General features: G+C 37.8%; 1 protein-coding gene across 4 annotated transcripts in view; it reads right to left on the reverse strand.

Annotated features, from left to right (window-relative positions):
* Positions 1-25,565, reverse strand: part of DOCK4 (dedicator of cytokinesis 4) — a 223,140-nt gene that overhangs the window by 98,303 nt on the left and 99,272 nt on the right. For all 4 annotated transcript variants that reach the window (XM_058023697.1, XM_058023694.1, XM_058023696.1 and 1 more), the window contains exons 9-12: positions 13,324-13,405; positions 12,655-12,715; positions 10,636-10,768; positions 9,088-9,176 (exon numbers count right to left, since the gene is read on the reverse strand). In XM_058023697.1, coding sequence (XP_057879680.1) covers positions 9,088-9,176; positions 10,636-10,768; positions 12,655-12,715; positions 13,324-13,405 — 365 coding nt within the window. The remainder of the gene's footprint in view (positions 1-9,087; positions 9,177-10,635; positions 10,769-12,654; positions 12,716-13,323; positions 13,406-25,565) is intronic.

Here is a 25,565-nt window from a genome sequence, read left to right on the forward strand (position 1 = left end):
ACCAATAAGCATTAACTAACATAATTTAAAACATACTGAAACATCACATTCAGATTTTCAGAGAGTGCAGATTCAGCCTAAGAGGGACTCCCTCAGGCACAATGCAAAACAAAGGAGATTGAAGAGGAACTCACAAGCTGAAATACATCACCCTTAAACTAAAAGGAGGAGCTTCAGATCAAATGTGAGGAAGAAATTCCTTATGGTGAGGGTGGCGAGTCACTGAAAAAAGATGCCTAGAGAAATTGTGGATGTCCCATTCCTGGAAGTGTTCTAGGCCAGGTTAAACTGGGCTCTGGGCAACGTGATCTAGTGGATTGCATCCCTCCCAACAGCAGGGACACACAGCAAAATTATTAGTTTTAGAAAAACATAGAGCATTTTGTGATGGGACAGCTGTTCACAGACAAAGCAAAATAGAAATGTGCAGCATGTCACCATACACTCCATCTGACTGTGGCTGATAGGACCACTACACCATTTATTACACCTGGGAGCCATCAAAAACTTCCTAACTATACATTTTCCACTTCTAGAATATTAGGAGCTAAAACATAACAAAAATTATTATCCAGTCTCTGAAGGACTGGCATATTTTTTTAATAATGTCTGTAGCCTAGCTTTGTCCCCTCAGAAAAAAGCTTCAATTACCTCCCCAGTGATAATTAAAACATCTTGTGTTAGCTATTACTCTTTATTTACCCCAGTTTTGAAACCACTACAACAATACTCTGTAAGGCACTGCAAATAGATATGCTTTTATTTCTTTTGCAAGCACATGAAATTTCTTACTATTAACTTGTACTAAATTTCAACCCAAGACAGATTTTTATTATTTAGATGAAAGACAATGCAGAAAATTGTCAATCTGCTGAATAAGCATCCCAGATTTTTGTTAGATTTGTCATTTTACCTTCAAACAGCTTTTGTGCTGCATTATTTATTTCTGCACTTAGTTATGACAAAAGGCATCTGTTCATTATGCTTATAGACCAACTTTATTTGCATTTGGGCTTCTGGGGGCAGGGGAAATAATTTACAGTCAGCTTCTATCTACTGGCAGCAGAGAGTCCTTGATCATATTAAGAAGAAAATGCCTAGCAGCTGCTCAGAAAACTGATAGAAGAAAAAAAAACCAACCTCGGACAGAATGTTGTTCAGCACTGTTTGTATTTAAAGAAAAGTAATAAAATAAGGCATCTGTCCAAATAAAACTGCCTAAAGATGATAAAGCTTTTTGAGGGCTTACAGGTGTTCCAATTTCCAGTAGTGTTTTAAGTAACAAGGTAAAAAGATAAAGGTAAAACCAGCAGATTTGCACAAACAAATGGTTTACTGATTTAATGTGATCTGGGACCAACAGTTGTATAAATCTTGGCCACAGAAAACTCTGAGTAGAAAATCCCACAAATTACAGTCTGGGAATAGAGAGGTAAAGAAGGAGAGGTAGATTCAGTCCTTGATTGCCTTTTTGAAGACTTCATTCTGATTAATTGGAATTATCAAATTAAACTTCAAACTCCTCTTTTCCTCAGTTTTAAATTCTGAGGTTTAGCTCACTAAAAAAAGAATGCATCAATGCCATTGCAACACTTTGACAGCTTTCTTGGAGCTCTTTTGTCAAGATTTTTGTCAGAAATGCCCTCAAGTGTATAAAGTAGGGATGTTTTTCTTCCTCAAATGGAAGAGAGACACTTAAATGCAAATGAGATTTAGCTGTCATTCAAAACTGGCTTGGAATTTCTTTACAAGGTAGGTGAGAGAACCTCAAGTATTTCTTGCCAGACTTGCCACAGGATGAAGGACCAAAAGGCTAAGTTACTATTATAAGCATCTAGCCTAACTACCCTATAAAGACAATAAAAATTTCAGAAATATTGTCTCCAGTTCTCACCTTAACAACGTCACTGCTGCCCTTTTCTATGAACAAGTCACTGGGCATAGCAACATCCATTTGCACACTACAGTGTTACACTGCAAAGGTGAACCATCTTGCACAAAGATTTTTATAATTACATTTTTACAAACTAGATGGTTAGCTAGAATATTATGGAGTGTGCAAAATACACAATTCTGCAATTATAAGTGGTTTATATTGCTTCTAGTGCAAATAAAAGGTTCCAAGGAAACACTTGTTATTTTCTCCTTCATGAAGTGCAGTTCTTCATGGAAACAGAATTGTATTAGAAATTTAGCTATTTGTATTCCAGTTATGAGTCTTATTTCAAAGGAAACAGATGTTTAATAGGTATCTGAACAAAATGTTAAAAATCTAATCCCCACCAACATAAGAACCTAGGTAACAATTGTAAACAACTTATAAATATATTCTTTGAAGAAGTTAAAATCTTGTGTATGTGCTATATTAATAATTTGAAATAGTGTAAAGATTTTGTATTCTTTTAGTAGATTAAATGAAGGAAGTCAACACTATATCCAACAAGTAGAAGAAATTTTTGGAAAAGGCTTATAAAAACATAATGCAACTCTAAGATAGAAATATGAGCCAGCTATTGTTATTATGCAGCCTTACCTAGGAATTTCTGGGTTTAAATTGAGAGCCACTTGAACCACAGGCAGCAAGAGTGTGTCCAGCAGGACCAGGGTAGGGTTTGTTCCCCTGTCCTCACCTCAAATCCTGTGTTCAGCTTTGAGGTCTTCACCACAGGAAGGAAGCTGAGGTGCTGAAGCATGTCCAGAGTGGGGCAGCAGGGCTGGTGAAGGGTCTTGGAGCACAGTTTTTATGAGAAGCAGCTGGGGAGCTGGGGTTGCTTAATCTGGAGGAAAGGAAGCTGAGGGGAGACCTTATCCCTCTGTACAACCACCAGAAAGGAGGCTGCAGTGAGGTGGGGTCCCTCCCTACTCTCAAGTTACAAGTTGCCTTGGAAAAGGCTGCCCAGAGGAGTGCTTGGCTCACTGTCCCTGGAGATATTTAAAAGACCCACTTGGCAGCCCTGGGTTAATGGTTGGACTCCAAGATCTTAAAGGCCTTTCTCAGCCTAAACAATTCTATGATTCTATTATTCTATTATTGAACAACAAATCATAGTTTCTACTGAGTAGATAATCTCCCTGGCAGTACCACAATGGCACATTTTTCATTCTTCCCTGAAAACAACATGAATTTGACTCTATTACACCCTTATCTCTTCAGAGCCAAATGATCTTGGAACAACACTTCATGTGCAAAATTCTCTATATGAGTAATCTTTTGGCTTTAGCATTTTTTGAGAACAAAAAAGAATGCCTTAATTCATTGTATATGTAGTGAAGCACATAAGAGTAGTATTCTTATTTTAAATGTATTTCAAACAGCTGCCTGCAGTGACAACTAATTCTTAAAGACATCAAACTGGAATACACAATCTCCTTGTCACAAAACAAAGATTAAAAATGACAGATTTATAACTTTTCCTAGAACTAGAGTAACTAAGCAAATGCACTTGCTGTTTAAATGTTAGTGATGTGAAATAAAAAATACATTTCAAAGCAATGCTGACACCTGAGAACCTTGTTGATAAAACGCAAACATCAGGAATCTTTTCTGTGATTAATTATATGCCCAGGAGTTGCCTAAAAGTTATGTACTTCATTCTGTTTTACCTCCTCAGTGAAGTTCATGCTATCATTCTCCGGCTATCATTCGTCCTCATTGCTCCAGTCAATTCTTCACTGTAAGCCTATGCTTTCTTTTTGGCTAAAACCCATAGCTCTCCCTAGCAGGGAATGCACATTTAGTTTCCCATCTGAGATTTCTTGTGGTGGTTCACAGGAAAAAGCTCTCCTTGCAACAACTCTGAGTGTGGTAATGCTGTGAGCTGCTGGGGTAGTGTCACGTAAACACAGATTACTTCTGGTAGCTAGAAAATACTTCAAGTTACCACAGCTCTACTCCTTTTTTTTTAAATTTATTCATTATATTTTATATGTATTTTATTTTAATTATATATAAATTTTAAAACATATATAAATATATATATAAATATTTTATATGCATTGTATTTATTTTTTAATTTATTTATTGTAGACATATACTGAGCAAGCAATTCCCTGCTGCATTTGATCTCTTGTAGCTCTTCATTTCACAAGTGTGAAAAAATGATGCTCCCTGATTAAGGGGACTCCGTAGTTTCTCCCCTGCAAGGTAAATAATAACACTTAGACGCTTCCTGCCCCAACCCAAGGAATTTGCAAGCCAAAGCTTACTTTTTGTGAAAGAGGAAATGAAACAGACAAGGTACTTGTTCCCTTAAATTTCTCCGTGTTTGACAGTAACTATGGAGAAATTATATCATCACAGTGCCAAGGGGCTGCTGAATGCAGGTGAACAGGCATGAGAAAGCCCCAAAGCACATATCACTGTTTCTAACCAACTGTGTCCACTGTCATCCCTGCCCCAGAACTTACATCTTGTCAGATGAGCTCATGCACTGGGCTGGTCTACCTCATGTCTTTTCTGACCAAGCCTTATATGACCACTGAGACAGAGACTCAGTGGCAGGTATATTGTGGAAAAAAAGTCCCACATATGAGGTAAAAATAGTTCCGTACACTGAAGGATATTCTATGAAGCTTACTTTAGGTTGGTTGAAATAAAGTTAAAATTATTTGCCTTTGAATGAGCATCCTCACTGAACTTCAAAAACGTTTGATCTCACTCTGAGGTGGGTTCCTGTTTCTGCTGGTGCTGGACCACATAACTTCCTGAGGACCCTTCCAGCCCAGCTTACTGTGTGATCTGATGAATAACATTCCTCCTTGAGATGACAGATTGTCCTTCTTCATGGTGGTAGTGTTGGCAAACATCTGTCAACACATGGGCTTCAAGACCTCCTTGCTTCAACCAAGGAATTCTAGTTTCAAGCACTCACAGCAATTAATGTATAATTAACAGTGTTCCCAGGGGAGCTGCAAAGTAAGTTTGGCATTGGTACCACAGAATAAACCACACTGTCCTCAGTACAAATGCAATTAGGTTACATCAGTCTTGTCTAGTTCATCAGAACACTCCAAGATAATGGCACAAGGAAAGACTTTCCCACTACATCAGTTATTTCCATGGACTCCACACGAGTTCAAAGCTACAGAGCAGCCAGAGGTGTTTATAATTTCTTACATCAGTAATTTAATCTCTATAGGACTAAAAAGGATTTTTACCCCCTTTGCTGTCACAACTGAAAATCACATGTATCCCTTCCTCAGCTTCCAAGAATTAATGCATGAGGCAAGACTTTTCAAAACTTGTTATAAGGAAATCCCAATCAGCATTTACAGAAAAGCTTACACTTGAGACTATTAGGAGCCTAAAGGGAAAAGCAGAGTAAACCAGAATGTCTTGCTTCTCCTTAAAAGTAAGTCATTCAGTCTTTCTTTTCATAGGAGTGTGAAGAAAAAGAAATTCATAGTGCATTTCATGGACATTTAAATATGATTTTTATCAGGTAACTCACTGGGGAGAACATTCATATACATCATGAGATCCAGGCTTAAATCTTTCCTCTGAGAGACTGGTAAGAGGACATGAATATAGATCACACTTAAGAAAATTATGTGCTACTCAGAAGGCTTTAGAGCCACTTCCACTTTCCCCATGGTATCATGAATATTTTCAGATCATATACAAAGTTGAACAGTTGCTGCAGGGAAGTTGGAGAAGCCAAGCAATTAGCGTGCTCATCTGGGACATGCAAGACTGGCTGAAAATCCTTTTCCAAATCAGATCTCTGATTCCACAGATACAAAAATAGAAATGTGCTATTTTCCTCATAAAACTGATGCAATTAGGTGTGATGTCTATGCAGGAATATTAGGTTTTCCACTGTTTTTGCATTTAATATTTAAAACAAAGTAACCAGCTTCTAATTCTAAGAAAAAATATTTTACAGAAAATAGATTTTACAGCCAACTCTGCTCCAGATGTTACTGAAATCTGGTTTGTGTAATAATGACATTCCACAAATACCAGAAACTCTATGTAAGAAATAACAAAGCTACTAAATGCAGCAAAGGTTGTACAATTTGGCCTTTGCAATATTCATTTCATCCCTTACACCAGGCACCCAGGTGTTTTCCAGCAACATGATACCTTACACCAGCTGCAAAGACCAGTGGTGAATGGGAATTGCATCCACTACCTGCTGCTCCACTCTGTTAGATTGGAAATTCTTACAGAAAACACATTCCTGTTCCCACTCCAGCAAAGGATACTAAATTATCCATGAGAATGCACCCTTCCTTCCATTCCTGCACCACTGAGAAGAGGAATGGGGATGAACGTCTGTGCCCTGCTCCTTTTTGAGCTTTATAAACAAATGACAGTCATTTGACTTTATTTGATCATTTTTAGACACAAGCTGAGAATAAGATGTGAGAGGATTCTGTACTTAAGAATTGCCATGAGTTCAAGCAGAAAAGGTAAGTTAAGTTTTTGGCACCGGGGGACTGAGTGGCAAACACAAATGCTATAGTATGTCACTATGCATTTTACATGCAAGACACTCAAAGTACATTTTGAGTTCCTTTTCAGATTGCCACAAAAAAAGGAAGATTTTTTTTTTCCTGAAGAATATTATGAACTATCTGATAAACTATTTTAGCAGGGGGACACAACAATTTGTGGGAACTAAAACATGTAAAATCTCCTGACTTGAAAGAAACTGTACAGGAATATGAAGAGGGAACAAGCTTGGAGAGCAGACAATAGTCTGAAGCATCTTTGCTGTTGCTTTTACCATGCTTCCTTTTTAAGTATTTTCTAAGTATTCAAGGTGATTTGAAAAGGGCAAGTGTAATATAAACCCAAAAACATCAAGTTTTCCTACATCTGGCACATACCTACAACAGTTCCTAAGGGAGAGAAAAGACATCTCTCTCCTGTAATGCAAGGTGTTATCTTTTCTTGACAACAACAAGGTGGCAGCCAAAGCTAATGAGGCTTCAGAACCAGCCACAGAACACTACTACAGAAAAAGACAGCAAATAAAAAATAAAAAGTAGTGTAACAACAATATTTTCCATGAGGTGTCAGCAGAAGTATCTGAACATATTGCTAAAACCTTGCAAGTGCTTTTTCAGGCTGCTAAGGAGTCACAGGAGAAAGAATTTCATGTGTGTGCTATAAACAACCTTCCATAGTTTATCTTTCACTTGCTCAGTGCTGGAAGTGGCATTACTGCTCACTTCCTCCTCCTCTCTCCAGCCTTCACATCCACTGCTGGAGTTCTGTGCTGCTCTTCCCTCTTTGCCTCCCTTACCCTGAAAATCCTTTTCAAAATGCAGCTAATCTTCCATTTGCTACCCTTAGTTTCCAGCCTCCTGCAACATGTAAAAACATTCACATGCCACATCTTTCATGCTGAATATTCACATAATTTAGAGTATTCAAATTTATCCAATGTCTCCTAAGAACTGCACATTTAACTGTGAACTTTAATTTCATGAGAGAAGAGCAGGATTAGCAATGTATCACAGAGTAAGCACACGTTATATGGACAGTCAGAACGACGAAGAATAAATTTTTCTTGATGAATATGATTAACACACATTTAAGAAGCCAAACATTAAACTTACTCAGTAATGTATCTATTTTCAGTACATGATTTTCATACTTATTGTCCAATAAGATCCATGATATTCTAAACCTTAAATATATGCATATATTGGGCTAGATTCTATTATGAGAAAATAATCAAATTAGAAATGGCTAAATATATAACTTCAGTCTTGATAAACGAGCTTTTATGTGCTTCTTGGTTATCCTCTAAAGATAGCTTAACATACATTTTCAAGACAAACATTGTGCTTGAAGTCAAGTTAAAGAAGCCTGCAATGTACAATACAGTTAAAAGAAGCCTGAAGTCTGCTACAGGAAAGGCATTACAAATACAATATAATACTGAAACCTTGAAAATGAGATTTCTCTATGGGTATATTTCAACTAATTGACATTTCACAGGGAAAACCAACATTTGAATACAGGGACAATAGACTCATAAGCCTCCATTTCAGGTTTGATGGCCCCTTTGAATGACAGAATTCAGAAAAAGTTAGCAAGTTGATATTGAAAAAAGAAAACAAAAAATACAAATTATTCATCATCTCCTGTGAGTCAAACCACCATCTCATAATAGCAAAGGTCAGTTGTGTCCCATTCCTTAAGTCTCACACCCCAACTTACCTCAGACAGTTCCAGTAACATACAGCTAACCATGGGGACTATTGGTAAATTCTGAAATTACGACTCTGCATTTGCTCAGGTGGAATGCAAAGCTACCAGCAGGAATGCAAACTGCACTTCCATTTTCTTCTGAAGTGTAATAGATGATTGTTCTGGTTTTGGCCATGAGGGGTGAGGTCTGGAGCCATGAGGGCTTGTCTGGGTTGCTGTTCTAGAGCAGCTACATCATGGATGGTGTGGAAGTAAGGAACTCTGGCTTCCAGGAAGGAGAGGTCAAGAGAGAGCCTGGAGGGAGGGGAAACTCATCCACCATTGCTGATTGTTGTCCTTGGTGAGCATTTGCATGTGAATCACCCTCTTTTGTACACTTTTGTTACTAATATTGCTGCTGATTCTGTTTCTTTCTCTTATCTCATTGCTCTTTCCAGTGAATTGTTTTTATGCCACCTCAGGATCTCTGCCTTTCGTATATCCCACCAGAAGGGGCAGGAGAGTGGTTTGCTTTTTAGTGTGAATACTAAACTGGGGAATATCATTCCTAAAACACGACAGCAATGTCCATGGCAAATTTTATATTCCTGGTGAAAATGTGAAGAAGAAATGTCAAGCAATATGGATCAATAATTTGATCAGCTCCAGAACTAAACAGAACTCCAGCAAGCTGTAGGTCCTCAGCACAGAATAAAAGTTTATATTATATAGCTCCTTGAAAAAAATTAACTTATTTTTGTTACTTTTAAATGCACACATGAACAGCAGTATTTTACATTTTCATCTGACTATTTTTCTCTATGTGCAAAAATGTTTCTTTCATAGATGTTAGTGATGTTAGTCTTTCTACAATAGAGCTATTTAGTTTGCAAACTAAGAAACCCCTAAGAATGCAAACAGAAAGGCAGCAAATGACTCACCTGCATTGGAGCCTGTCAAGTTGTAACGTGCATTCAGCTTTTTAATGATATTTTCATGGATCTGATACCAGTCACTCTCTGTGTTGCACCTAGAAAAATTATAACTTTTTAAATTCTGAAATGGGAACACAAGTTCAGCAGACCAACTTCCCATATCCCTAAATAAATCCTCTTTAGCTCAATAAACAACTAACACAGTGGGAGCAAACAAAGCCCCATGGAACCGCCTGTCTCAATGGAAACAGTGCCCTTGCCATTTGAGAGAGGCACCATGAAACACCTGCTTCCTGTGGCAAAGGATAGGAGAAAGATTGGAACAGCTATGCTGAGGAGCTCAGCCATGACCAAATTCATTTCTGTATAGATCTATCCTTCAGGGCTAACCCACACAGAAATCTGTCTTGTGACACTCCAAAGGAGACACAGGACTCAGAGATGGTCTTAGTAAACAGAAAAATCTGTGCTATACACTTCAAAGTTACTTAAAAAGGTTGTTATCTTCAGGAGGTAGTGAATGAAAAAGCAAATTACATTTCAGTATACATTTAGAAAATAGCTGGTTTTCCATAAGGAAAACCTGACTGTGATGAAAACCTGACTCTAATGATGTGATTTCTAGTGATAATTCTTCTTCCATTGTTTTTGTTATCTTAAAACTAACAGGCAAATTTTGTGAAAAAATATATTTGGTAGACAAAACTAACAATTTGTTAACCAAGAGTGAACATTTATCTGACTTTAATGTTCTGGGAGTCTAAATAAGAGCCAGCCCACCTGCCCAGTGTTGCGCTAAACTGCTTTTCTGCAGCACTAATTCCAGCAGTTCTAATTCACTACAGATGGAGACAGAGGAAAGACACCCATGCCTTCAAGATTTGAGTGCTACCCCTGGGAAGGGCAGAGCTTTCTCACACACATGACAATACGTGTCCCAGACCACTCTACAAAACAGTTCTTACTCTAAAGTCCAAGATCAGCAGGAAGTTGCATGCATTGAGTTACTACTAGAAAATTGAACTTTCTGCCAATTGCTATCAGCCAAAATCCATTATCTAATCAAGCACTCAATTCTAAATCTACTTTTGATTTTTCATTCTCCAGCACTGTCTTCTATATTTTTGTTATTCCTATTATATAGTTGCTTTATTTCATAAAAAGATACTCTGCTGTTTTGTTTTTCTTTTCTGTAGCTACAAAGTACTTCCACTAGATCCCTTGGCAGCACAAGGCATTAAAATTAGTCCAAAAAGCACTTTATGTTGCCATAATAAGAGAGCTCCAGAATAATGTGAAAAATGCTGATATATACACAAATACCTCAAAGGATGTGACCTTTACCTTTACTATTATCCCATTTTATAAGCATACCTGTAGAACTAGCCAAAATTTCCACACTGTGCTAGAAAAAAAGCCAAAAAACCTAGCAACTGTGCATTTTTGGAAAAGAAAGGAGATAGAGCTGTCCAGTCACACTGCATTTAACACCACTGATTCTGATGCAAATGACTTGAAGGTACTTTCAAAAATTAAGGAAAAAACATCTCTTACATGTATACTTTTAAGACAAGGTCATCCTTTGAATCTCCTGCCAGCAAATCTGCAATACTGAGGACTGCACAGCCAAAGGGCCGCCTGTATTGGACATTGCAGGCGTTTTTCTTTTCTCCAGCTCCCATTCGTCCTGCCAAACAAAACAGACATTTGGTGCATCACCCATGGAACTGTGTCTCTCCAAACCACAGGAGGGAGGCAGCAAGCAATCCAGCTCAGACAACGCCAAGTGTGCTCCCATTGGGAAAATACCTGGTCCATCTCTGTGCTAGATTCAGACAGCAAACGGTACAGCAAGTCCACTAAGCATGTGGTGATCCTGAGAGGTCTCAGACCAGAGGTTCTGCTCATCCTCTCGTGACCCTCACTCAGCAAACACCACTTTGTAACACCCAGTCATAGAATCCTGATGATACTATCAAATTAAATTTAGAGTTCAAACATGACAGAGTGTTCAACATTCACTGTCTGGTAAGAATTATTTTACTGCGGTTGTTGCTACCTATCCTTTATGTGAGAGGTGTGATTGAACCATTTCCATTTGGTAATCAAACGCTCTTTCCTTACAGGCAACTAGAAAGCATGGGGATAATTGACCAGTTGCAGAAAAATAAAGAGATGAAACACAGAGAGAAAAGATGAAAAATGGCAGAAGAACAATTTATGGCAAGGAAAGAAAGAAGGCAGTCAAAGAAAAGAGATGCAAAACAAAATTTTTTTTCTAGCCTTTTTTATTTGATTTGAATACAATTTATCAATCTTCTCACTGTGTTCTGGCATTTGAAACTGCCCTCTTTCTATCAATTCTATTCAATTGTGCACTAGCAGTTATTTATCTTTCCCACTAAGTCGTTATTTCTGTCAAAAACACCTATGGCTGCAGCTGCTGCAGGACAATGCCTCCTCCAAATATCCCTATGCATCACAGCAGCTTGAAGAGTAATTGCTCATTTTCACACCGCAAAGCAGATAAATGTTCTTTTAACTTTTTCATATTTCAGTGGTTCACATATGAACTTGACTGTGAATATATTTGAAACTTATACAACTGGAAAAATCCTACTCTTTAATATTTTTAAAACATTTATTCTTCTAACTGTACTTACATCAGAATTTACCATATATTTTCTAAAACCTTGTCAAAAAACCAAAACACTGTATTTTGATGAAATACCAAATTAGCATAAAAATGCACGGAAAGTTATTTCTCACGGCTGTAAAATAAAGAAACAATTCAGTAACAATTTGTTACTTTGTAGTAAATTGTTTCTGAACTCAGCATAAGTTACAGTGACTACACTTCAAACCAAAATGCCTTTCAAAAATAGGAAGAAAAGTTATATTTAGTACAGCACCGATGCAACTAGAGGCAGTTTACAAAGAAAACAATATATCTGAGAGGTCAGAAGCAGACCCAAAGATTATTGCTTCACATCAGTACAGCCCAGAGGACTTCTTAAAATAAGTACACAAGCATACACTTTTCTTCTCCACTTTTTCTCTAGAGGACTTGATATCTTTCTATAGCATTAGAGATTAAAATGTTTATGAAATATTGTTCATTTTTCCCCTCTCCTCCTTTTTCAAGGAGTCAGGGAGAAGACAAAATTCATCTGAACAGTATCAGATATACATCAGATATTAGATACAATGAGGTACACTAAATGCCCAGACAAGCTTTTCTGTGTTCAAAGGATGCTTGAAATTACACTTCAGAATAAGAATGGACTCCCCAATGACAACTCCATCATCCTAACACAGTTCATCTTTGACACTTTCATTTTGTTTTGTGATAGCGACAAAGCATACTGCATCTAAACTCAGTTAGCAGTATACCTGATAAATAATGTAAAACAATGCTGAGAAATCCAAGCAATTTTTCCAACAAAAACCAGGCATTTTCTTTTCCAAAAGTTTATTCAAAAATCGAGCTATTATAGCAAATCCAAAAGCTAGCCCCAAGCAGCTTTCTTTTACCTACTGCCAAATGCTCAACAAATAAAACATGATACCTACCTATTCGGATAATGTGCACAGTGATATAGATGTCCTTCCTGAGTTCACTGCTACCCAAATCCTGCACAAGATCAGAACCTCATTATTTATGACTCCTGATTAAAATGCAACATTTAAAGAGACCTGTACATGCTGCTTTCACTGCCAGTGAGTTCATTTATACAACATTAACAAATCACTTCAACACTTGAAATTGGCAGCCATGTGTTTAAAATGAGTGTCCTAAAATATCCTGGTTAGAATTTGCTGTAATGTAGCAAAATCAGTGGGAGGGCACACAGACTTGCTGTGTGCCTTGAAGAGCAGTGATGCATTTGTGCAATTCCAAATATTCTGGAAGTACAGAGAGTGCTGCACAAGCAATTGTTTGGGTGTAAAAAGTACAAGGAGGAAACATAGCTGGTCTTTGTTGCAGAGAGAATGGCTGGTACACATGCCTACAGGGAAGTTCAATGAGCGTCCACACACTGCCATAAAACATCCAAACTGGGGTTCACCCATGCCCTTCAGCCCCTCAAAGCAGCCTTTAGATTTGATGTTCATAGCAAGGTACAAGCTTAGGGAGCAGCTCTGAGTCAACCACACAATAACAATTTAATCCAACTTCTATTCTCAACATCTAGCAAAAAAAAAAAAAAAAAAAAAAGATTGAGATGAGGAAGAACTCACCACAAAGAGAGAACAGTGTCTTTCAGGCTTTTCTGGACATTTTGGCAAACCATTTCTATTCAGTCTTAAAAAAAATCTTTCACTGTAAGAAAACAAATATGACAGATATGTTGAACAACACTACAGCAAAAGTAGATCTCATTTTGATCTTATTTCCAGATGCAACCTTTCTCAAGATAAAAACAAATGAAATAATTTTTTCTGAAAGTCTCAGATGTATGAATGAAAACAAAGGGAGATGCTAGTGAAGGGTGGTGATTAACTTAATCACCTAAGAAAATTACTAAAAACTCAATACAAAATAGAAGACTGATTGTCATTTGGAAGAATGATATTGTACATCCTAGTACACAGAGAAACACAAGCAATAAAATCCATTTATCCTAGAACTAAAATTAGATGTGTAGTAAGTTGGTATTGATTCTTGCTAAACAAATGTCAACATCGCCATGTTTGTATTCAACCAATATTCTTTTTCATATGTAGGATGATGATTGTAGGACACATTTTACTTACACAGCTCTGTTAAAACCTCTTACTACAGAACACTGATTTTCATAGTTTTGTAAGAGTCAAAGTTCCAGCAGGGCAAATTTCATTTTTGAAATCCTGTTTTGCAATCAACACCCCACCCTGTGGGATGCTAAATGCTACAGCTGATACAAGTATTAATACTGCTAGTAGGGAGGTGCAGAGAATTCTTATTTCCAAATAGAAGAGGGCCCTAGAGCACACTGGAAGAGAAATTATTTTTTAAAATATTTCCATTAGATAGTAGGATTTAGGGACAAACTCTAAACTCTATGCAAACCTGGCAATTCTTGCATGGTAATATTATGAAAAAGCCAACCTTCCATGCTTTGGAAAATTTTCTCTAAGAAAATCAGCCTCACAATAAATGTAACAATCATATTTCTGTAGTGAAAGATGTGGAAGATGGAAAAGGCAAGTAAGTGTTACAGGCATTTCCTTTCAGCCTCTCACCCCCAGCAGGCCAGACACATGAGTCTGGATGTCCTGTAATGCTCAATCAGAAATAACATTTCATAAGTCCACATATATTTTTTTCTCAGCTGTATCCACATCTTCTCCTTATTCCAGAAGCTAAACATGGTTTACCACTGCTCTATATGAAGCATAGCTTTTCAAAATGCAGCTGGAAAATCACTAGGAATATGTTGGATTAGATCCATCTCAATAGACTAATTAAATCTTTATTTCACCAGCATTTGCCTTGTAGAAAATCTGCATTGATCACTCACAGAATCAGTCATTCACATTAAAAGGGACCTCCAAGGGCTTCTAGGTCCCAACTCCTGCTCAGCCTGGGGTCAGCTATCAGGACAGGTTAGCTTACCAGAGCTTTAGCTGGGCCATGGAAACCTTCAGCTATGGAAACCACAAAGACTCTTTGCAAAAAACCCATCCCAGTGCCTGACTGTCCTCAGCTTTTTCTTTACATACAGACGCACACCTTGTTCAGTCTGTATCCCCTGTCTCTCACTGCCCCACCACTGATGTCATTGATCTCCTTGTAGGTAAATGGGGACAAGCATTTTACCAGGGACTGTTGCCGCAGGACAAGGGGTAACAACTATTAACTAAAAGAGGATTGATTCAGACTAGAAATAATAAAGACTTTTTTTTACAATGGCAGTGGTAAAACACTGGAACAAGTTTTCCAGTAAGGTAATAGATGCCCCACCATGGAAACAGTCAGGTTGGACGGAGCTCTGACCAGCAGGACTCCAAGGCTCAATGATCCTGGAGGACTTTCCCAACCTCAATGATCCTGTGACGATGTCTCCGCTCGTTGCAGAGGGGCTGACTTAGATGACCTTTAAAGGCCCTTTCTGACCCAAAACATTCTATGCATCTGAGATTATTATGTGATTTAGCTCCCCTCTAAACTGTTTCTTCTCCAGTCTGAACAAGCTCCACTGCCTCAACCTGACCTCCCAGTGCAGGAGCTCCTGCCCACAAACAACATGAGGCTTTCTGCTGAATTCACTTCAGCTCATTAATATTGGTCTTGCAGGACCCAGAACTGGCATGGTCTGACCAACGCTGAGCCGGGGATGATCAATTCCCATGAGCAACTGGCTGTGCTCTTGTTGACACAACCCAACATGCTGTAACACTCTAGAGCACACTTCTTGAGAGCTATTTCTGGAGAATGCTCTGTGCTTTTATGTGCCAGCTATCCAGGCTGAACAACTAAATATTTAAGACTTTCTTAATCAGATTCTTTGAAAACTTTTATGCAATCCATCAGTACAGCTTTTTTATCAAACACAATAAAAGGCAGAACCTAAGTAACAGTAGAGTGGAGCTCACATACCAAAGTACATGAAAATTATATTTTATCAACAAAATGCTATTTTTCTCATTCACTTTTTATGATACAGCAAACTTCTGCAGCTTAGGTCTCCATGAGAACAATAAAATTGAGTTTTAAAGACTGTTTATGTAAGTGTATTTTTACAGAAAAACAAGCTGGTATTTTGCTGTTGATTTACAACTGGTTTCAAAATAATTATGCCTTTTCATTTAGAATTGAGCTAATTTGCAATATTGAAAAATACAGTAAAAAAAAGTGTAGAGCTTTGTTTATAGGGCTCACACAAAATTAGCGTACATTGAACAAGAATTATTAATTATATTGTCAAAGTAGCTAAAGTTTTAGGACCACATTATGTGTGGCACCACTCCAAACTGGATAGAAATGAAAAAGTCTGTTCCAGAAGTAACAGAGCTTCTGTGCACTTGGTATGTGTCAATAAAAATTTGGCCAGTAAAGGTGATTCTGATTTTCACCACTTTATCTTCAGGCTATATAGCAATTTGAAAGCAATTTGTACATACATACACATCACATCTCACTATGTTTTTGTCTTTAAAACAAATGTTAGATATGTTGGTTCAAAGAGAAATACCATTCATAAGCCATCTTCATAGTTTACCTGTTAACTGGAAAATACAGAATGCACTCCCAATTAAATGCATTTAATTAAGTTTATATTCCACACAAACAAAGGCATATCTTTTGAAGGTTTCCTATTCACTATCTACTACAATACAAAATTTTCAAGCTCTGCTTATACTCACAGATCATGAGATTATGATTCACAACACAACTAAAAGCCAAAGACTTCTGTCATGCCACAAAGAAATATACTGATTGCAACAGATATGTAATGGCTATGCAGATCTACTTTCCTCATTTGCATTTGAAATTTTCTTTCACTGAAGCAGAGTGAAGCAATGAAAAAAGCAAACCAAAAAACAACAACGAATCTTAATCCCTGCTTGGTGCTTTATGATAGTTTTTTTTCCCACTAGAAACATATGACAGAACCAGTTACACCTCAGGTTAAAATGGTTATCTTTGAACATTTTCCAGGGAGCAAATGCAAGCAGTTAGACTTGTGAGATTACAGGACCAAAATGGCACTGTAATATCTACGTACACAGAGCCTGGGCATTTATATACCATTTCAAGGGATTTCTGTAGAGACCAGCAGGCTGGAAAAAGTGCTAAGGAAAGCAAACAGCCTTCATAAAACAAAATAAAGACAGACTTCCCAGGATCTGAAAGCTTGGCATCAAACAGCAGTAAAAATCTCAGAGGGTTAAACCTAGAGCTAGTATGTTACTGCACAGCAGTTTTCTCAGCCACACTTACATAGATACAGCAAATATACACAGCAGTACCACACAACAGAAATACCTCTTCTTTGTATTAAGACAACTTGATTTTAATTTAGACTACAACAAACTTTTCAAGAGCACCAATCTTGCCACTTAAACATGCTGTACACATTTAAACTCAGCTGTCTTCCCACTGAAAATAAGGAAATAACTAATGCTGGAGAGATTAATTTAAGAAGGTCAGCAAGGGATTTTTGTACTGTAACTTCTCATGCATTAGCAGAGTAACAACATGTTCCAAATCTGCAGGCTTAACAGATGCATTTTAAAGGAACATGGCTGAAAACTGTTCTATTTTCATATGTGACCCCTATTTCCTTAGTATTAGCAGGAAAATATTACCAGTCACATGGTACCAGTCTAGACAGATTGCTTGCTCTATGATTTATAAACACACTATCAAAAATAAAAAATCTGGCCAAAATTATACCACATGGCATATTCTTGTGGCAAAACTATGACATCAAATAGTCATAATTCTCAGTACAGCTCCACTTTCAGACATCCTTATAAATGCTCTCTACTTGGAAATAGGTTACAGTGATTTCCAAAGTAAACAATGAGGAACAATAAGAGAATTCTGCCACATAATTCACCACCTCAAATTTATTACATTCCAGAACACTGTCAATGGATGTTCAATAGGAACTTGAATCTGAATTGACTTCATTTACAGCTAAAAGCTCAGTGGTTTCGTAAAACCCAGATCAGATACAAAACGTTACACTCACATTTAGTGGTGAAATACAGAGGAATGTTGTACAACATATCTCAAGTTACTGAAAGATCATAAAGTCTTCAAGTATATCCTTAACCAGAGAATAACTGAATGATAAACGTGCCAACATGACTTAGCAGTACCAGCTGATTCACAGTAAGTCAGGTCCTGTATTGCATCTGTTATGTACTTAAAAAAACATTCTAAAATTTCTCACTGTAAAATACAAGGCAATGAGCAGAGGGGGACAGAAAAGGAAGAATGACTACTATAAAAACGTCAGCCAATTTCAGATAAAGATCAAAGCAAAAATACCAACAAAAAGACCCACAAAACAATCTTACTATGGTACGTCGAAGTTTATCTTTCTGTCCCCTAGCCATGCTGACAACACGAGGGAAGAAGAAAAAAGCATTCAAAGAATGTTCATAGATTTATGCAGCGAAGCCTAATTTCCCTTGGCTAGCTGTACAGTTAACAAGGAAAAAAGAAAGCAGAAAAGGGTATTGGAGGAAAAGCAAAACAGATTTAAATAGTTAAATCAAGCTCCTACTCTCATCCTTTTACCTCTTTATTAACTGAAAATAGCCTAGAGAAATTAGTTTTTTTACAGATTTTATGAACATAACCTATATTATTTTAGATATTTGCACCTGTATTTTAAATGAAAGATGGCATCATACATTTCTTAGAAGAGCTAGACAGCAGTAACTTTAGATTACTTTTCATGACATACCAGGAGCCAGAGGAAGATGACAGTTTTAAAACAGAAAAGTGTTTTTAGGAATTTATCAGCATGTATTTACAACTAAAGAAAAAACATATACCAGAAGCTGAAGCCTTCACTGATCTTAGTCTGCCACCAGGGATAAGCATTTTGCATCACAGCATTACCAGTACACAGACCTACAGATCCTTTAAGCTGAATTACAGTCTTGATTATTATCCTAGTCAATGACTGAGCTAACAGCATGGATACAAGCAGATTTGCAGTATCTTTCCCCAAAGATTAAGCCTGAAGGGAGCAGGAGAAGTTGGTAAAGTGAAGGGAAAAAAACAGCATTTAGGAAAATTCCCCTTCCTCCAACACCTCCCGGCTATGTATTCAACACCATTTGGAGGTTTACAGAGAGCAAGCCTGTATTTTGTGTCCATCCTAACATGCCTTTTGCTGGTAGCCAGTGTGACTGCAATATGTTCCTCATGAGATGATCTTTAAACCAACTTTATACACACACACATATATACACATACACACACACTGGGGCTCAAAATAGCTCACAGTTACTGAAATCTAGATCTTTAAATCTAGTGCACACATGTCATGGCTGGTTCACATGCTCCTACTCCAACACCGCATTTATTTCTGAATGTGGCTAATTGTTTAAGCTCCACCAGACACATGACAGGTCACCTCTTCCAGGGTTTTCATCATCACATTTCAAAAGAGTTATTTCTCCTGACGGCTTTCAATTTTTACAACAGAATCTGTAAGAGGGTTATTTGTTAATGCATTTGAGCAGCATAATTGATACCACAGGTTCCTCTTTGTGTTTATCTACTTTAAATATGTGTCTATCTATATACAAGCTCAGATCAAAGATCTATATCAGCTAGCATCCTTAGTCCAACTACAGCAAATAGAAGATATTTGAGAAAGAATCTTTAAACAGTGCATAAGAGAGTGGATTTGTTTCACTGAAAATGGCTCTTTGTGAGAGGAACTGAACTACATCATGAAATACAATTAATTTATAACACACTCCTGGGAAGGCTTATGGAAGGTGTAATTAAATGGGGCTCTGTCTACCCATAAAATGCAAAACCAAACCTTCTCAGAAGCATTTTCTTGCTAGACAAGACTTGTAGGGCTTTTTTAGGACCTTATTCCTACCATATCTACCTCATTTTATTTATTCACAAATGCAATTTGTTGTAAAATCACATGCAGCAGCTCCCATACACAGGCTGAATAGGACAGTTTAGGCCATCAAAACACACTTGCTGAAACATCAGTTCCTCAAAAAATACTTGAATTAGCCTGAATAAAAATGTTAATTCTCTTGCAATTCAAGAATGGCCAGTATTTAAAGGGCAATTTATCAAAACTGTCTCATTAATGACAACAAATTATAGAGCACTGCAAAAAGTCAGATAAAATGAATGGTTCATAGAAGTGCTGTGGTTTAACCCCAGCCAGCAGCTTGATCACCAGCTCACTGCCCCACAGTGGGGTGGGGGAGAGAATCGGAAGGGTAAAAGTCACAAAACTTGTGGGTTAACGTAAAGGCAGCCTAACACGTAAAGCAGAAGCCACACATACAAGCAAACAAAGCAGGGATTCATTCACCACTTCCCATGGGCAGGCAGGTGTCCAGCCATTCCCAGAAAAACAGGGCTCCATGACAGGTAACAGTGAGTAAGGAAGATGAATGCCATTACTCCACTGCCTTTCTTCTCTTCTTCCCCCAGCTTTCTATGCCGAAATGGTGTGTCCATGTCATATGCTGTGAGATATCCACCCCTGTGTCTGGGTCAGCTGGGATCAGCTGTCCTGGCTGTAACCCTTCCCATCTCCTTGTGCACCCCCAGCCTCCTCACTGGCAGGGTGAGGAGCAGAAAAGGACTCAACCTTGTATAAGTTCTGTTCAGAATAGCTAAAACATCCCTGTGCTACCAGCACTGTCCTCAGAACCAATCCGAAACACAGCCCCACACCAGCTACTGTAAAGAAAATGAACGTTACTTCAGCCAAACCAGCACAAAACATAAGTATTACTGAAACTATTAGAACCTCTTACAAAGCAGGTTTGATCTCCTGGTGTTGTGGGTAACCCAAACCATCACTGCATTCCTGGGGTGGGCACCATTTGGAAAGCCTCAGATGCCATTTTCCCTTTGTGTCCCTACACGGACAGCAGTGGGGGCCACCATCTCAGGAGAGGGTGGTACCCCACCAGTTTGGGTTCATTCCCCCTTTACTCCCCCTTCTGCGATTTAGCAATTTTGTATCTAGTGATTATTTACTGAGGGTTTTTTTGTTGCTGTTCCACTTGTTAGTAAACTGTTACTTCATCACTGATACCAACTCACACTTCCTCCTTATTGGTGGAAAGGGATTGGTTAAAACTCAGGGGAGGTAAACTCATTTTAGAGTGGACACCTTAAATTGTCTTAAACCAAGATACCCAGCAATGAAGGTTAATTTTAATCTGTAGAAAATATCTTCTTACAGAAACTACCATAAAGCCAAACATTTAGCAGGAGGATACAACAAACATTCCTTTCAGGCATCTCCTTCACACTAGATGAATCCTACCTACGTATACTATTGCTGTTATTGAATATGTAAAACTGAGCTATGAGTAGAATTAGTCAGTTGTGAGGGAGAAAAAAACATATTTGCTACTGATACTGGTATCCCTGCCCATGGCAGAGAGGATGGAACTATGTGATCTTTTGGATACCCTTCCATGACTGTATGGTATCTGAAAACTAAAAAATTAAAATACCAATAAGTACAAAGGAGAAACAGGACAAACCTGTAGAAATATTTGTAACATACCAACCCATTGATTTTGAAATTTCTCATTGGTCCTGGTAGCTCCTGTCAGGAGTTTCTAAATCCAAAACAGATTTCAGGTCAAAACCTGGAATCAGACTTAGGGAAAGAAAAGACAAGCATGCTTGAATACCCATGGGATACCTAAGAGCTCAATTCCTATGTTTGATTGTGGAATGCTGATTACATTACAGGTCAGTATAATAGCTACAGTAACTGTTTTGCCATGTAAAACAACAAATGACAATGTGCTACACAGGGCACACTGACTGACTGGGCCAGTGCTTCCATGCTCCTGCCTCTGGAGGAATTCCACAGCAGGCACAGACAGAACTCTCGAGCAAAGGAGCAGAATTCAATTGAGGCACATCCTTCACTTTTCTAGTTTGACTGGGACCAAGAAAACATTTTTTTGCCAATCTCCACTGGTAATTCCCACTCCAAAATATCACCACATCTAGGATCCAAGCAGAAAGACTTTTACTACTACACTACTCCTCCCAAGAAATGGTTAACAGCCTCTATATGACCTGACTATATTCCTGCACATAGGAATTTTCCTGCTCACAATGAGTAACTGGAAAAAATTATGTATATTTTCTGAGGGGAAGTTTTTTAACTTTCTGGAACTTCAGCTTCTTTTTAAAGGTGCCTTTTTTAAGCCAAATTATAGCTGTACTAATATATTCTTCTCCACAAGACTGTGCATATTACCATATATCTTAAAGCTAGTAACAAAATAATTAAGCCTGCTTAAATACTGTGTATATATAAGCATATATCAATATATAGGATGATATCATTTTAAAAAATAGCAACCACATTCAGCAATGTATATACCAAGTAAGCCATCTAAAGGGGTATTTTTATTCCAAATGCATAAAAGATTGGTACAAGAGTAGTGGTTGCTCTCTTGTCAAAGTGACCTTTACGTATTCTTGAGGTGTTTTCACCTTCCTGCTAAAATTAGGACTAACTCTTGAATTCGCAGGACACAAATAAAGCTGGGCTGGTTTTGTTTAATTTTTCCTTCTAAGGAGCAGCAACGTGACAAGAGCAGTAAGTGATTAAACTACAATGGAGGACTCCTTTAAGCATCTGCTAGCCAGAAAAACCAAGATGCTTCATCTCTCCTGCATCTATGAGGCATATATACATATATATAAATACACACATGCATTGATTTTGTGTAATTCACTGTAGCACAGTTTTAATACTGTGCAAGATTAGATATTTTTGTGAACACAGCACAGGAAATTGAAAACAACACTGAACTACCCTAAGCTGTGACCCACTATGAGTGCAATCATGCTTTTGTGGAAACACTGTAACAGAAAAGTAGCCCTGAGCTAATTCATGGCTCAGGTTCCCATGGGGTGTTCCCTTTATCAGAAAGGCTGCTAGTTCCTTTATCTTAAATCCCTGCACTGCTTAGCAGGCACACCTGCATGGAAAAAGTCAGGATCCAAAAGTACCTCAAGGCAAAAAGTATCCGTGGATAATGTGGAGGTATCTGAGGAATAATTTCCAAGGAACAGTATGAATGAAGGTTAAACACAGTAAAAACAGTATTTTATGGGAAATAGGTGGAGTAGATTATCACCTAATGATAGATTAAAAATTTTAGGGAGGACCTGGATTGTGCTCTTAATATAAATAATTCACATTGCTGAAAAGGTACAACAAAGTCCAGCATGAGCTCTGCCTTTAGTCATTGTTCACACCTCCCAGAAATTCTGTGCTATTGGTACCAGTTAATTATGTCTGAGGCACATTTAAAACACATTCTTAAACAACTCAAAAATACCACATACACTTTTTTTTCCCCCCAGAATGATACTAATTCTCATAGATAATGCTAGAAACAAACCCCTGTCTTTATGAAGGGTTATTTATTAAAATAGAGCCCCTGAATTTCCATGACATTCAGAGACGCAATGTGGTGCTGCGTCAACACAAGACTTAAATATCAAACAATCAAATATAGAAAAAGAAACCATATGCAGAAGCAGAAAATCTTAATACCAACTAATGTGTATGCATGTATGCTCATATATAAAAATTTTTTCACCATCTCTCTCCAGCTTTTGTACTTGAGATACATTGCACCATTTGAAATTATTTCCAAATCTGGACTTAAAGTGTCCTCACAATTATTTTCCAAACAATTTGCTTTCATCTCTGATGTCAGAATGAAATAAAGAAACAAGAGTAGTAAAAGAAGATGGAAAGTGATAACAGACTCACACATTGTAGACCTGGGCATCTTGATAGACACCAAGTCAAAAGTAAACCAGAAATGTGCCCTTGCAGTACAGGAGGCCAGTTACATCCCTGGGGTGCATTAGACAGAGTACTGCAGCAGGATGAGGGAAGTGATCCTTTTCCTCTCTACTCAGCACTGGTTATACCCCACTTGGACTTGATTAAGGACTGGATAGAATGCTCTGACAGCTGGGTCTGTTTCATTTGGAGAAGAGAAAGCTCAGAGGGGATCTTATGAATAAATTGGAATATATCTAAAGAGAGGGTGCAAAGAGGACAGTCAAGCAAACTTCAGTGGTTCTAAGTGAGGCAATGGACATAAACTGAAGCATAGGAGGTTCCCATTAAGCATCAGGGAACAAATTCTTCCCTGACAGAGGTGTCTGAGCACTGGCACAGGTTGCCCAGGGATGTTGTGAAATCTCTGTCCTTGGAGATACTCGAGAGCCATCCGGACATGACTCTGGGAAATCAGCTCTAGAGTAGTTAGACCAGATGACTTCTGGACTTTCCTATCAGCTCAACCATTCCATGGTTTTGTGATTATGTGCAAGTACCACATACAGGCAGCCCAGACAGCCAGCTAGGTCATTTGGGTCTTTATGGAAATATGTTTTTCTACAGTCTTTTCCATCTTCTACCTCTGTAAGTTAGCAACTGCCATGATGCAACATTCTGCCACTTGTGTGCTTCCCCAGAAGTTCCAAATAACTATAATTAATGAACTATCCCTCACAACAACATGTGACATGCTTTTTGTGAGCCAGAGGGTCAAACTTGAAGGTACTGTACCTTTTTATCAACTTCTGTAGTCTTGCACTGAAGTTGCAAGGCTACAGCTTCACAAATATGATCTCCATCTCCTTTGTGGTCTAGAGTTCAACACGATTTAGAAGCAACAAAGAATTTATTTGAGTCTCCTGCATTTAGAGTGCTGATGTCTGGAGTACTGATTCTAAGTAAACGAGATACTGAAAGTCAAGTGTAACCCATTTCTGTGCTTAAAATAATATTGAATCATTGAGCTCCTTTAGAAGAGAGATCATAAGGATATATTAAGACATCTTGGGCTGTTAGTAGTGAACCTTCAGGCTAGAGAAAATGCATTATTAGCTTGACTCTAGAAGTATCCAAGCCCTTTCTTTGCTGTTGCGAATGGTAATAGTGAGTTGAGTAAACTTTACTCAGAGTGATGGCTAAAAGAACAGTTCTTTGAGATGAGCAGCTCTCAGGTTTGAAGATGCTGATGGACATTGCAAAATATGTCTTTAAACATTCTCTTACTATACCAAAATATTTTTAACATTATTGTGGAGTGAGGGGGAACAATGACAGTATGCTTTTTCAAAAACTGCTGAATAAACAGTTGTGTTATGTTGTTTTACAAACAGTTGTGTTATGCTGTTTTAAAAACTAGAACACTGAGTAGTGAATATTTTGACTAATTAATGTGGATTTTAGCTTTTGGCAAGTGATTTCACTGAATTAAATGAATAAAAAATCTGAAATAGGAAAGGGCTAAAAAGATTGATGATGTGGGTGTCGCTAAAAGGTGACATTGAGAGTACAACAAAGGAAGGGTAATCTTATCCTTTGGTATGGTCTGCAGTTTACACAATCATTAAGGATATAATCAAAAGCTCACAAAAAAAAAAAAAAACCAGTTTGCTTTCACTGGCCTTGGATAAACAGCCTATTCTCTTTGTGCTGTTTAAGAATCTCTTCTCATTTGAGGGCAATATGATAGTTACAAACAAGGTTGTTCAAGGTGATAGCAAAAGGAGGATTAGCATGCCAACTTATCTCTGCTCCCCACACAGATGGGGCCAGAGGCATCAATCATTTCTGATAAGATGTTCATATCATATTGACACAGACATAAAATGTATATCAATGAAAGAAAATCTCAACAGGCTCCAACTAACTGAAGTGCTGCCTTGAAATTTTCCCACTAATAGTACTGCTATTTGGAAAAAAAGAAAATGG

The sequence above is a fragment of the Melospiza georgiana genome, chromosome 4 (assembly GCF_028018845.1).
Source record: "Melospiza georgiana isolate bMelGeo1 chromosome 4, bMelGeo1.pri, whole genome shotgun sequence".
Taxonomy (NCBI): Eukaryota; Metazoa; Chordata; class Aves; order Passeriformes; family Passerellidae; genus Melospiza; species Melospiza georgiana.